The sequence below is a fragment of the Polypterus senegalus genome, chromosome 13 (assembly GCF_016835505.1).
Source record: "Polypterus senegalus isolate Bchr_013 chromosome 13, ASM1683550v1, whole genome shotgun sequence".
Taxonomy (NCBI): Eukaryota; Metazoa; Chordata; class Cladistia; order Polypteriformes; family Polypteridae; genus Polypterus; species Polypterus senegalus.
The window spans coordinates 126,321,464-126,335,950 of NC_053166.1; the positions used below are offsets into that span (position 1 = coordinate 126,321,464).

The 14,487-nt window shown below is 33.8% G+C and overlaps 1 protein-coding gene across 4 annotated transcripts in view; it reads left to right on the forward strand.

Annotated features, from left to right (window-relative positions):
* axin1 (axin 1) overlaps positions 1-14,035 on the forward strand; it is a 124,252-nt gene extending 110,217 nt beyond the window's left edge. For 2 of the 4 annotated variants that reach the window (XM_039776406.1, XM_039776405.1), the window contains exons 6-11: positions 1,065-1,615; positions 3,275-3,451; positions 4,510-4,758; positions 7,292-7,399; positions 10,194-10,349; positions 10,886-14,035. In XM_039776406.1, coding sequence (XP_039632340.1) covers positions 1,065-1,615; positions 3,275-3,451; positions 4,510-4,758; positions 7,292-7,399; positions 10,194-10,349; positions 10,886-11,012 — 1,368 coding nt within the window. In that variant the 3' untranslated portion in view covers positions 11,013-14,035. The remainder of the gene's footprint in view (positions 1-1,064; positions 1,616-3,274; positions 3,452-4,509; positions 4,759-7,291; positions 7,400-10,193; positions 10,350-10,885) is intronic. The other 2 variants (XM_039776407.1, XM_039776408.1) reach the window with 2 other exon arrangements.
* The last annotated feature ends 452 nt before the right edge of the window (positions 14,036-14,487 follow it).

Sequence of the window (14,487 nt, forward strand, 5' to 3'; positions counted from 1 at the left end):
TTTGTTGATATATAAATTGTGTTTTGACGAATTTAAGTCAAACCCATGCGTTCTCTCTGTTGTCTTTATTTTAGAGATTATCAGCAAGAATATCTAATCTGACCCTGAATAGTTTTTAATACTTTACTAGCAAATATATTAAATTCCCAGTCTTGAATATTGTGCAGTCTAAGTAAGTGGCAAAATAGTCATGACTGACTTATAGTAAAACACTCACATACTTGTTGAATGTGATTTCATAATTGCAAAGTGGAAATACTGTAGTTTAACCAGGCATCATATGAGTGACATTTGAATGGTCTCCATGTGTACCATTTTAAATATAAAAACAAAAAAAATGACTTTATCAAAGTATTTTAGCAGCTCAAGTAAAAGTAAACAAAAGCAATAAGTATAGAAAATGATTTTAAAGTCTGATTAGAATAATATGCTTTGGGTCATGCAAGTGCAGTTGTAACTGCATCTTATTTGCTTAATAGTTTACCACTAAAATGTCTCTTCTTTTGCAGATGTGCAGTTTTTTGTTTAGAATGCAATTTTGCTTTAAGGACATGACAGTAAAAATTAAGTAACCTTGGAATCTGAGCAATTTGGCTAGCCACTGTTGAGAAACATGTACATGGTTGCCATCTGCTGTCAGGAATGGTTATGAGAATAGTGTAGAGGGGGCGTATGTGACACTGTAATTAATTGAAGCACATCTAATGAAAGGCTGTCAAAATAACTTTCCATTTTCAGTATTCTTCTCAAATGCAACAAATTGGCCTAATTGGATATTTGCTGTAAATATTTATCAAGTGTTTCTTAAGAGCATGCATGGAATGGGTACAATGCTATACTGAACCCAATTGTGTAATAAAGCAAAAGAAGAGATATTTTTAAAAATCTGGATTCTTGAGAAGTTGGCATCATCACAATATTATTGCATCTGGAGATGCAATTTTTACCTTGTCAGCATATGCCAAAACATAAAAATTAAAGAATTATCAACATTTTATTACAATTTTTTTAATTACACTGAAAATCTGAATTTGATAAACTACTTTTTTCCTTAATTTTTACAGGAAGAAGAAGGTGATGATGCAGACATCTCTGCTGCACCCTCAATGGTTAGCCATAAACTGCCTCTTGGCCAGCAGCCTCACTTTGGCTCTCGATACTCTGAAACCGCTTACAATGGCATGCAGCTTCGTGATGCCCATGAGGAAAACCCAGAATCTATCTTAGATGAACATGTTCAGCGAGTCATGAAAACCCCTGGGTGCCAGTCACCCGGTCCTGGACGGCACTCTCCAAAGTCCCGCTCTCCAGATGGACTGCATGCCAGTAAGATGCCAGGGTTAATAGGGGCATTGCCTTCTGGACATGGAAAGCACCAAGCCAAACAAGGAATGAAACTGGAGAGCTCCAACATGCATCACTACAAACATGTGTACCATCACATCCATCACCACAACATAATGAAACCAAAAGAGCAGTTAGAAGTGGAAGCCACTCAACGAGTACAGACTAACTTTACCTGGAATGTAGATTCACATCACTATGCAACAAAGTCTCGGAATTATGCAGACAGCATGGGAATGACAACGAACCCCCTTGATTCCGTGGGGCAAGGGTATGTATCTGAGAACAGTTACACTGCTGGTATTGTTCCTGAGCACTTGTCTAAATTCCTATACTTAACTGTTTACTCCAGTTCTTATTACTTCTGTTTTGTTTTCCAGAAGATGATGTTTAAAAAAAAAAAAAATTAAAAAACAGTTGTCTGTATGCTACTTTGGCATTGTTAGGGCTGCTCTAGGCAAGATCCAAAGTGTTTTATCTTTCAGTGCAACTGTCACAAGATGGCTGATAAAACTGTGACTGAATAAAAGGAGAGCAAGTGAGATTTTATAGTAAACAATGAGAGCTCCACTATTAGTTTTTACATTTAAAGGTTTTTCTTTTCCAGTGATTTTTTTTTTTTATCTAGGTTATACAGTATGTTATATGCACAACATTTGTAAGAACGTAAAGCTGTCACATTGGTGTTTCTAAGCATGCTTTCACAATGTTGTTTGTTGAAATTCCAGGGTGTGTTGTGATGGCCTTGCTTACTCCTTGTTCAGACCACCTCACAATATCCGATTATTGCCATACATATTGTTGTTTAAAATCAATAATGCACTAAAATACAAGCATGAAGTGTAATAGTAGTAAGCCAGGAGGGTGGTACTATACTAGTTGAAGGTTAGTGAATATGGTAAATTTATCAGATTTTTTTGGGTAAAATATACCAAATTATTAATTTTATTAAACATATGACACATGGGAGAAACATTCTACAAAACCACTTAAAGCTTAGTCTTAATACTGTTATACACTTGATGCCTAATATCTGAAAGTTGCTTCCATAGCCATTATCTCAGGACTGATTATGAAATCCTAGTGTTTTGTTGAAAGGCATGTCTTGGATTGTGCTAGTTTGTGGTTTATCATTAAATCACGTATTAGATTGTTTACATAATTACGAAATAAACGTTTTTTTGACGAAAGGAGCAGTGCAAGGTAGTACCATAAATTCTGTCAGGAAAAAAGTGGCAAACATCAGGACGCTAGCAGTCAAAGTAAAATGTAATATTATACTTTATATTGTTACAAAATGAATTCTTTATTTTTAATGAGTGATATAGGCAGTATACACAGTGAGCTTAGAGCAAGTTGATGAACAGAGACACAGTTCCTGCTTAACGAAAAATACTTGAGATACTTCAGTTAAATGGATACAAGTACCTACCCCAATTCAGGTTTTAAATTATGTATAAACATTCATAACACCACAGCTCTTGGGTATGTAAAATGGTATTACTTTTGTATTATTTATAGCTACATGTGCATCTTCAAGAAAGCGCAATGGCGTGTTAGGTAGAGCTGCTTCAACTCCAGACAAGTACATTTGTGCAGCTTGTACTTCCCATGTCTGCTTAGGTTACTCTCTGGCTACTCTGATTTTCCTCCCTCATCACATATTTGTTTTATGGAAACTCTAAAGTAGCCCTGCCTTTGTTTCTGCATGCAGGTTTGGCTCCTGAATTATGCTTCATGTCTGTAAAACTGGATTAAGCAGATTTTGTAACTAGATAGACCCGACCCCTTATCAGAAGTGAAAGTCTAACTGGGGAAAAAAATCTTGAATACTGAAATTAATCATTGATATGGGGATGCTAAATGTTTTTATAGTTAATCCCTTCTGAAAAAAAATCTTAAATATTATATTTTAATGTTGAAAATACAGTAGCAAAGGAAACACATTATCCAAGAGGAATTCGAAAAAGCAAGAACCTGGAAAAGGGGAAGATGTCAGGAATTTTGAGTTACCAGTGCCTACAGAGGACATGGAAAGGAACCAGAAAATCATGCAGTGGATGATGGAAGGAGAAAAAGAAGTTCGACATAAAAAAAATCCTTATGGGTGAGTGCAGACTTCTCTAAATAATAATTGCTGGGATGTTTGCATACCATTTTCCATGATCCTCCCTTTTTTCCCCTCAGTTTGAAAGGAATGAGTTGTTTGGAGAAAAATGGATTGTGCAAGATCTTTTTGAACTGTAGGCTGTAATTGCTTCAGTTTAAACATAGCATTTAAAGAGTACATAGTCTCCTTAATTAAAGTAGCAAATGTTAAGAAACACTGTCTTGGGGCACAATCTGTTCATAATGCTGAATTATCCCAAGGGAAGAGAAAATGTTGTGTGATAGTTGTATTTTTGTTTTTTTTTATATACTCTGGCATAATGCCATTTTTGTTATATAGAAAAAAGGCTGAAGCACTATTGGCATTTAAATGTTTAAAATGTGGGTGTAAGCCAAGCTATGACTTCTTAATGGATCAACTCTACTTCAAAAAGCAACCTGTTAATACAGTATTTATATTTTTTAAAACAAAACCTAACCATATAGTTACTTGAGCAGTATTAGGATATAGTAGGTTTCTTTGCTGAAGTAATATAGACATCTTTTAGTGTGTGTTGTACATTTTAAGGTCCTAAACCAGACACTTTACTTAATCTTGCTCTCTTAATAAATAAAACTTTCACCTTAAACTACCTGGTTTAAAATTAAATTTCACATTGATATAAATTATATAAATGTTCGACATAAAGTGTTTAGTCTGTTAGATTCTTCTAACACTGGATAACAAAGCTACAGTGTACCCTGTGGTGTTTATATTCCAAACAGGAGCTAATATAATAAAAGTAAACATTCTTCCAAACTTGAAGAATGTTAATAGCCAGATATGCAAGTATTCAATTTTAAAGAATGTTGGTAATCACCTTACATTATGTTTAAGGCTTGTTACATAGTGCTGATTACTTGGTGGCGTGTTTTTTCTTTCTTTACATCTGCCTCAGTTCTACACATTTTTTATTTTGAGAGTACGTGAAGTTGACATCTCAGTAGTTCTAATTAAAAAAAATGCACTTGCCTGTTTTTGTTAACTTGTATTCTGTTGTATTCTATGCTGCATAGATCTGCTGCTGGAAATAAAAAGGTGGCAAGTCATGAGCCAACAAGGCCAAGTTCAATCGAGCGTCTTGGATCAGTGCACCCATGGGTAACTGCTCAACTTCGCAACAATGTTCAACCATCCCACCCATTTATTCAAGATCCCACCATGCCCCCTAACCCAGCTCCTAATCCACTCACACAACTGGAAGAAGCACGGCGTCGCCTTGAAGAGGAGAAAAAGAAACCTGGGACAATGCAGACAAAGCAAAGGTAAGTTTGATCTCGCCTTTTTGCTGTGAAGAGAAATATTTAGACCTCTGCAGTGCTGAATATTATGTGGAAATGTTAGACAATTTTTAGAATTTTAACTTAGCTGGCAAATTATATTGATACTTTCATCTTGAAAAATAAATACTCTTAGGTTAGCTACCTAGAATGATTAAAGTCTTAATTTACACTTCATTAAATATATATGCATCCTTATATTGTGTCTGTTTAATGGGATATCATTTTCCTAAGGCATACATGTAGTGTTTTTTTTTTTTTTTTAAAATGATTTTAAAAAAGTACATTCATGGAATAATGTGCAATACGAGTTAAACTCATAGTGAATTTACTGAATGATCGATTTATGTTTGTTAATAAACTAGTCCAAAAATTAAAGGAATATAATTTTTCATAGAATTAATATAGTGATTTTTCCCATTTAGAGCTTAAGTGCATTTTTGCTAGCTAAGCAGAAGTCTCAAAGGAGGGATCCAAAAACTCAGTCTCTTATTTAGGGCCATTTTAAAGAGCTAAGGTCTGAAAATGACAAACCAGACCAGCTGCGTCATTTACGTGGTGATGTTTCTTTATAGCTTCTTCCTGATTGTGATAGACTACCATTTATTTGCTTTGTTGTGGAAGGATTATTGTAATTTACCTTTATTTGCTGCAAGTTCTTTGTACTTTGCAGCATCTGTGTTTCCGTGCATTGTTTTTCGTATTGGTTGGTATACTTTCTTTCGACCCACTTTTGTACTATTCACAAGTGAAGATTTGAATATTTGAATCCAGCTGCTTCTCCATTTTACCCTTTCTAAAACAAACAGTATTTGAGATTTCTTTTTGATAGCCAATGATTTTTGCTTCTGCATTTCCAATGCCATCTTCTAACAAGAATTTCCCTTTTGCACCTTGCAACCCAATGGCCAGCTCCTCTGCCACACTGTCCCTTGGCTGTAACCTTACAAGTGTGTGGTGTATTTTCTTCTCGCTGCTCTGTGCCACTTTGGCAGAGTTAGTCAGCCACCTCCATCGTCTGTGATCATGTTCATTTCAAGCTACAGCTTCTGTTATGCTCCATCATTTCTGCTAATATTTTAAGATTATCATGGGAAAAGTGAAAATTGCTTAATTTCAGGCAATATTTGACCAGTAAAGTTTTTTTTTCCCCACATAACAATAGGGCAACAAATTAAAACAGTAGAAAGTACTTTGTTAACAAGTGTAACATATGTTATTTTTAGGGCTTAAACAGTGTTCTTGGACAGAGGAGTTCGAGTGTAGGATGGTTATGCCATTGTAGAAATTAGTGCAAATTTGAGCACTGGTGTTACAATTCCAGATATGAAATGTAAAGAAAGCTAAAGGGAAATGTAAATATTTACTGTAGCTAATTCATTAGTTATTTGATGGCGAACCTATGCCAAGAAGTAGCTGCTATTGTAAAGTATACAGTCTGTCCTTAAAGTATAAATATGGTATTTTAAATGGTGAGTTGTGAGTATTGTTGTTTTGTGATTATTAGTGCTTCCTGTACACTCAGGTATCCGAATCATGATGATGCAACTTCAGTAGCCATTAGAGTTAAGTGAGTCATTTTTAAATTTAAATACTCAGTGATAAGATTGTTAATTTGGGTCATTTTTTGAAAAAATGTGCTCAAAATTCTGTTGAAGAGTTACATTCTGGTGTACATCTAAGCAACCTGCACCTTAAAAAGTATGAATACAGTCACAAAAAATTAATTAATTCATAATAATCGCCTGAATACATTGTTTTACCATTGTATGCAAGGGTTTGGTGTCTTAGAATTTAGATTTCCACTTCCCAGTAATAATTCTGAGTGATGTTTACAGTCTACTCTCAAAATATTCACCATCAAACTGGGTCAGAGAAAGTGGTCTGTCCTGGCAATACTGGACCAGGCAGAACACCTATTTAGAGCAAGCACTGAAGAGTTCTTAGTTAACTTAATATGCACATCTTTTGGATGTGGGAGGAAGCCGGAGTACATTTAGTACTCACAATTTACAAAGGGAAAAAACTATAAACTCCATCCTGTGAACAGAAATCTAACCAAGACCCATATAGCTAAGAGGCAGCAGCCCTAACTGCATCACCATTGTTCTTGGTGTTTTTCTCTGCATTTTATATCTTTTTATGTCTGTAGTGCAATTAGCTAAAACCTACATTTTTCATTCTGTTACTAGTTACTTGCCGATGCTAACCTGACTCACAGTAACAATGTGTGCATCACATCCAGCACTGGTTCGTGCCTTGCTCCTTTCCAGTGTGGCAAAAATATGTTGTAACTATCTGTGACCCTGTTATGGAAAAAACAGGTTCAGAAGAGGATGGATGCATTATTTTATAGTTAATTATATGCACTGCAATTTCACTTTTTGGCAGTTCATAAAATAAAAATGCATAAATCAAAGTTTGATAGAACTTTTAAAGATAATATGCACTGAATGCTAGCACTGTGATCAAAACAGAAGATTTGTTCCTTAAGCCTAATGCCGGGGATTATTTTTAGGTATGTTCAAGAGGTGATCCACCGAGGTCGCACTGCTGCCAGGCCAGCTTGTATTCCAGTGCCGAATGTGGTACCAGCCGTCTCCGACATTGATCTCTCCGAGTCTGAGTATGTGCAGCTGCTCTTCCCGTAATTTAGTTCCAGAATGAGTAGGCATAGTATACTACCATGATAGCTTAACTTCATGTAATTTAATTGAATTTGTGTGTGTGTGGCCTTTTTTTACTGATACATTTATGACGTGTGTACATATATTTAAATATATACTGTACTAATATTTTAATCAATGCTTTAACTAACACAGTACGGTAAAAAAATTTTCTAATTCGGTATATTTGATTTCCTTGATTACTAGTTAGGTCAGTATTGTTAGTTTGATAGTTTCCTTTAGTTTTTCATATCATAAATGATTTTATGGTAAACATTTGAAAATTTGTTAAATTTTAACACTATTTTTCCTTGAACACTTTTATAGTAGAATGTGGTTTCTATTCATGTCCTCTTTTTCCTTTGTATACTGACACACTTCATTAGGGATGCATGTTTTGTGGTTGCTTTTATTTTCTAAATTTTTCATACTGTAGATAGTAGAATTATATCCTAGTGGTAAATTTCAAGTATATTTTCTTATTTCGATGTTCTAGCACTATTTTTTGATGATACAAAAGTGGCACTCTACAGGGTGGTCCAGATCTAATTATGCAGATCCAGATTGTCTGGATGACTTTGATTTATGCAGGGACGATTCCTGTTTGGCGAAAAGACGATTCTTCATGTCGTCAGTACGCACACTTCTTGATGGTCCGGGATTTTTCGGGTGATTTTTCTACGTAATAAACTTAAAGAAATAGCGTAATGAAAATTGCATAATTAGATCTGGACCACCCTATACATATATAAAATTCGGTGAGGTATACCAACTCCTGGCATCTTATATGCACATATGTTTCAATATTTGTTTTCCTTCCAATCATTCATATTGTAGAAATTTAGAATTTATTTGTACTTATACATTTGTATGTGTAATTGCATTAGGAATTTTTTTTTTGTTTTGTCAGAATTGAAGCACTATAATTTTTTGTGTTTCCATGTTCAGGGTTGCTGGGCTCACCCTCCATGTTAGGGTGAGAATCTCAGCAATATGGTAAGGCCTTGTAGTAGAACCACTGTTCCCTGGATGGAGAGTTGCCAATTGCTGTGGTATTGGCCATTTAGTTGGGTTAATTAATGATGAGTTATGTAGTTAGAATCAAACAATCTTTTCCCATACACAAGGGTAGGCTGCAGATCAAAAAATGACAGATACATTTATACTTTGTATGACATTTCTAATAACTTATCTGTGGTTGCCCACTTAATATGATTAAGATATGCAATCTGATTTACTAATTTTTTTGTTAAATTCATTGTATCACATGATCTGTCCTTTCAGTATTGTTTACATACAGGTATTAAACACTGAGCAATGCTTGAACGTTTCATAATGTATTTATTTAAGGATAGGATAACAACTGAGAAGACTATTAAAAATAATCTATGTAAACATTAACGGATTTTTTTATTTATTTATTTATTTTAACCCAAACTACCTTCCCATGTGCTCTAACAAAGCAGTCCACAGCGTTCAGTGTTGTATTATACATTCAGTGCAGATGGTTTACCATTCCAAACACAGAATGAAAACAAATGCAATCAAAATATTTGTAAAAGCTAATGTTGTAAATTTATTATATGGCTTAGTTTGTTACTGAGAATCTGTATGTTGTAACTTGTGCAGGTTTACTAGTGCAGTTAGAACATTTTGTTTTCCTTTGGTTTTGGAATAGATCCAAGTGAGCTCCAAAGTTTTAATAAATTTGGCTGTGCTCTGTCTTCACTCCCAAAAAATAAGTTAAAATGTACAAAGATGGCAGAGACTTGGATTTCATTGACAAGGAGAAAAGCTATGCAAGTGTGCATTTAATGTCTTTTTAAAATTAAAGCACAGGAGTAATAACACTGAGTTATGACTAGAGCATATGTCCACCGTAAAAAATATACTGGATCAAAAGTAATTTGGTAGAAATAAGCTTTTGCAGGTCATTGCTTTGGTGAATTTATTTTCTATTAAAAGTTAATGCTGACAATTTTTTCCGCTTCATCTGTCTTAATAATCCTGCCTGCTTAATTTTTGTATTCTAGTTTTTCATGTATTACATATAAAAATAAGGTGGTATTAAGTGGCTAATTTGATTCATTTCAGACCCTTCTATCACAAGAGGGAAATTTGTCTTCATAAGAACATTCAGGCCAGTGCGTCACATAATGAGCAAGAAACTAAACTCAACAATGCATAAGAAACATTTTAGCTTAAACACGACTATATAATGACCTATTGGCATCCAATTCTAAGTTTTTATATATGAATCAAAAATCATACCTTTATATTATTAAATTGTAAAATTAACAGATTTTGGGATGTAATAATATTTAAACAAGCAGTATGTGTTTACTTTGGTTATCAGAGTCTTAAAGCTCTGTTCTGATCGCAGAATTTGTATTTCCATAAGTAGTATGTGAGATCTATAAGTAAAAAAAAAAACGCTTCACTTTCTGTATTACTCATCTTTTAAACGATTTTTGCTTAGTTTTATAGCTGGGCTCATCTTCGGTAGTTTTCCATTTTTTCAGTTTTGCTTAGTTGGTTTCCTAGGTGTAGGGTTTTGTGAGTAATAATTACGTTTTACTTTTAAGTAAATGAACCAGTGAAATGCCTAACAGAAACCACCTAAAAAAGGAGCATTTCAGTTTCAGTAATTAAAAATACCACCTTGCTTTTCTGACTGCAGCCTTTCTGGACCTAATGACTTACTGAGATTAAGAATTACTGTTTAATAATTTCATTGTTTTTTTGTTCTCTTAGGCATAAAACACAGAAGAAGCAGCAGCAGCCGTGTGAAAACATTGTTGTGGCGTATTACTTTTGTGGTGAGCCAATCCCTTACAGGACATCTGTCAAGGGACGTGTGGTTACACTGGGGCAGTTCAAGGAACTGTTGACCAAGAAAGGGGCTTATAGGTATGTAAATACACTGTGTGAATGCAAATATCACACGCTTGAAATAATTGTTTGCCGCTATTTGTTTCTCCAGTACCCTTTTTTTTAAAACAAATGTGACATTTCTGATGGTAAACCTAGTATAAAATACCGTATTGTCTAGCCTTTTATTACTGGTTGGCATAAATCTCTTATAACCAGCTGACCTGACTTTTTTTTTTTTTTTACTGCTTATAGTTTAAATGGTTTTTAACGTCTTGTAATACTGCAGATGGCTGCTTTTGTGATGTTGTTACTGTCATTACCATCTAGATTATAGCTAAAAATAACTGAGTTAATATATTTTATTTGAAGTTAAAGGAAAATGAAAGCTAAATAGATGGATGCAAACTTTAAAGAATGTGTTTAGGAATACATGCTTTAAAACTCAATTTCTGGATTGATTATAACTTTTAAACAGCAGGTAAGTGTGTTGCTCAGAGTTTGATTCCCCCCTAAGCCCAGAGTAAACAGTCAGCTGCAAGCCTTTCATATATGGTTCTTGTTTCCTTTTAAAGGTATTACTTCAAGAAGGTAAGTGACGAGTTTGACTGTGGTGTCGTCTTTGAAGAGGTACGAGAGGATGAAGCAGTCTTACCCATCTTTGAGGAGAAGATAATTGGAAAAGTGGAAAAGATAGACTGAGCCAAAGGAGAAGGCAAATGTTGAACAAAAGAAGTTATTTAAAGAAAATTTTATATATATATAAACTATATATCAAAAAGGGAAAGTATCTGAAAAGTGACATTTCATGGTACCGGAGATGCTTTATCAGTCTATAGGAGCATTCAACAAATAAAGGTGTCCAGGATTCTCTGTGGAGAAATACATATAGTATATTAACTTACAATCTTCCACATTTCTACAGAGATGCACACCGGCTGCTCAGTATTGGAAGAATAACATGGTGCTTTAACAGCAGAATTTGCTTCAGCAGACAAAAATGAAAGGGTGCAGCATTACTTTTCTTCAGTATATTTCTAACTCTTAAGTGTAATGTAGCATTGTAAAGTTGAACTAGAAATTGTACTATGAATCTGTTTACTAAAACTGCATATTTTTGATATAAAGGAATAGAAGGAAGTAGCCTTTTGTAATGTAACAATGCTCTTTTAATTTTGATATGTACAGGTACTTCAGAACTTACCAGATGCACAAATTCCATCTGTTTGGGGTAGGGAAGATCGTAAAAAAAAAAAAAAAAAAAGCTGTTCTCCTACTAATGCAATAGATGGTCATGTATGTGGGTGTGCGTGTGGTTTTTTTTTTTTCCTCATTGTTTTTTTAAAAACAAAATTACAAAAGTCCTGATGCAGGATGAATCCTTTTAACAGTGTAGTATTTCACTTATCAGGCTCCCTCATTCTCTCCCCTTTTGAACATATTTTTGTTTTACCACTTATAACATTTGCTACTTCAGAACTTTCTATATTTAGTTTTGAAGTACATCTTGTATGTTTAAACTATGATGGCAGTAATATTGCCACAGATTTTTATTTATTTATTTTTGTATTATAAACTGAAAACACTACCTGCTGTTACTAGATTTTTTTTTTTCTTGTCCCTAACTTGAATAATTCTGGCCTATCTAATACTGAATTACTGATTTCACTCTGGTAACTACGTATGGGACTTCACTCAGAGACAACAATGTAGATATTTTTAGTAGAATGTGCTACATGTGAAAACTTGAGTGGCGTCTCTCATAGTTTACCAAAACTGGTCAATGAGTATTAATGTAAATAATTGCCAGTACTAGTACAATTTCATTCTCCGTAATTTAAAACAAGGTAAGCAATTACTAGACTTTGAACTTTTCCACTCCCATATAATCGTGTTTTCTTTGGTATGCTTATGTTTTAATATTAGGTAAATATTATTGTCATTTTTGCTAAATTGTTTGTTTAGTGATTTCATCACATTAAAATACGCGTCTGCTCTTTGTGAAACGGGTGTTTATCACATTAACATGCTTGTTCAAGGTACATTATCCAGGTATACTTGCGCATGTAATGAGAAACAAGCTGCTTCGTTTCTAAAAGCAAAGCATCTCTTATGTGTTCTTATAGACCTAAACTATTGACTGGCATATTTTTTGACTTATAATTATTTGTTAATTACTGTTAAGAAAATCAGTGATAAAGTAACAGTAGTTATTGTTTCCTAATTCTACTATATGCCAAAAGTCCAAAACATTGTTTGGTTTTATGTGTTATCATGAATTCATGTAAAATTATATGTTGGCAGTTCCAAGATCTCCGTGAGTACTAGCCAAGGTAGAATAAAGTGATTAAATAAAAAGTGTTCAGCTTAGTGCCACCTGCCTCAACTCATCACTGTCAAAGAAAATCCCTTTGGGAAAGAAAAAAGAGACACTTCCCTATTGGCAGGTTCCAAAGTTTCCTCAAGCCTGAAATGAAAAGAGCATAAGAAGCACTTAGTGTGCTTATTTAGCAAATACATAATTATGCTCTATGAAAGAAATTATCCAACATAATGTTTACATGTAACCTAATGCATTAAGTATTAGAAGTCGTATGAGGTACTTTAGGAAAGCATTCAATTGCTGTTGGTGGCTGTGTAGTATTTTTAATTATTATTTTTATACAACCAAAGAACATATACATGATGAAAGTAATGTTAACTGCATTCGATGTGTCTGTTCTTTTTCATCTTGTACCACTAAACAGTATAGTCTAAACTTTTCAACTGATCTTATCTGTGTTTTGTACCTCTTTATGAAACATACATTTATGTTGCAGGGAATATCTAGCAATCATCATTTTGTTTTCTACTGTAACTAAGTAGACTTTTTTAAAGGGAAAAATTCATTTGGATGTATGAATGACAATGAGAGTTTGGTGAGTCTGTATAAATTACATTTCATAAACCTTTTGAATATATGATGACACCCTTATTTTATAAATTGCATTTCTTACTTATTTATTTGGCCAGATGTATTTTTTCTCCTTTTGGATTTTCTTTAAAAATAAAAACCAATATTACACAAACTAATGTAATAAGCATAAGAGCAAATAGTTTTGGATTTGTTGTAAAACCTGTGTTGCATATTTTAACCTAATTATATAAACTAGATTCTTATGAAAAGGATGTTTAAAAATGATGGGAGTGGTCAGGGGAACGCCCACGTTGCTCAAATAAGAACTGGTTTACCTTCTGTAAACCAGTATGGTATGGTATCGGTCTTCATACTGTATAACGTTTTAGTTGCAAGATCTGTTAAAACACTTTCCCCCTTACTCCTTTCATTAAAGATGCTTTAAATTATAAAGCAAGAAATTATTTTTTTATGCTTTTTTTGGATTGTTTTCCAGTTTTTAAATGAAAACCTGCAAATGCCTCACTGAGTTTCATCATAATTTAGATGATGTGTAAATAGATCACAGAGTGCCTTTAAAGTTCAATTTCTTTTCATATCTGCCATTTCATTATTTTTTTCTTTGCCAACCTTAGTGATTTATGGAATTTTAATCCTTAAGTGACTTTCACAGATTTTTGCCCTTTTATTGTGTGTAAATATGTACATTTTCACGTGTCTCCAACCAGCAGCACCACTGATCATTTTAGTACCTAGCTAATATGTTAGGGTGCTGACTTGTACAGTAATCTTTTAAAAGGTACTTCAAAAATAAAGAAATCAGAAAATAGTCACAGTGTCAGTTGTCTTACTACTTATTTCTGCTGTTAATTAGTTCTATTTTTCTTGTACTGTATATAGAATAAAATACAAGGTAAGTACCTTCAGAGTTACAGTGTATATGTTAACACTGGTTATAAGTAAGGAGAAACCATCAGGAACTCATAACTCAAACTTTGAGGAGTTTGTCTTCTGCTGAAGACTTAAAATGGAGTTTGTGAAACCACAGTTTAGTCCTGCTGTTAAGATTGAAGTAAAAACAAAAAAGGAGTAAAATCATTCTGTCTTGGACTACCATGAGAGACACAAACAAAGTAAAAAAGCCAAAGTCCACAGAAGAGCTGGAACTGGGGCACATTCTCCAAGATGCTTGGGACAAAAAAAATCTTAATGCAGTTTTAAAGGCAAACGTTGCTCCCACAAAGTACCGATTTAAATTGTTGTTTTCTCTCCATTTATTAC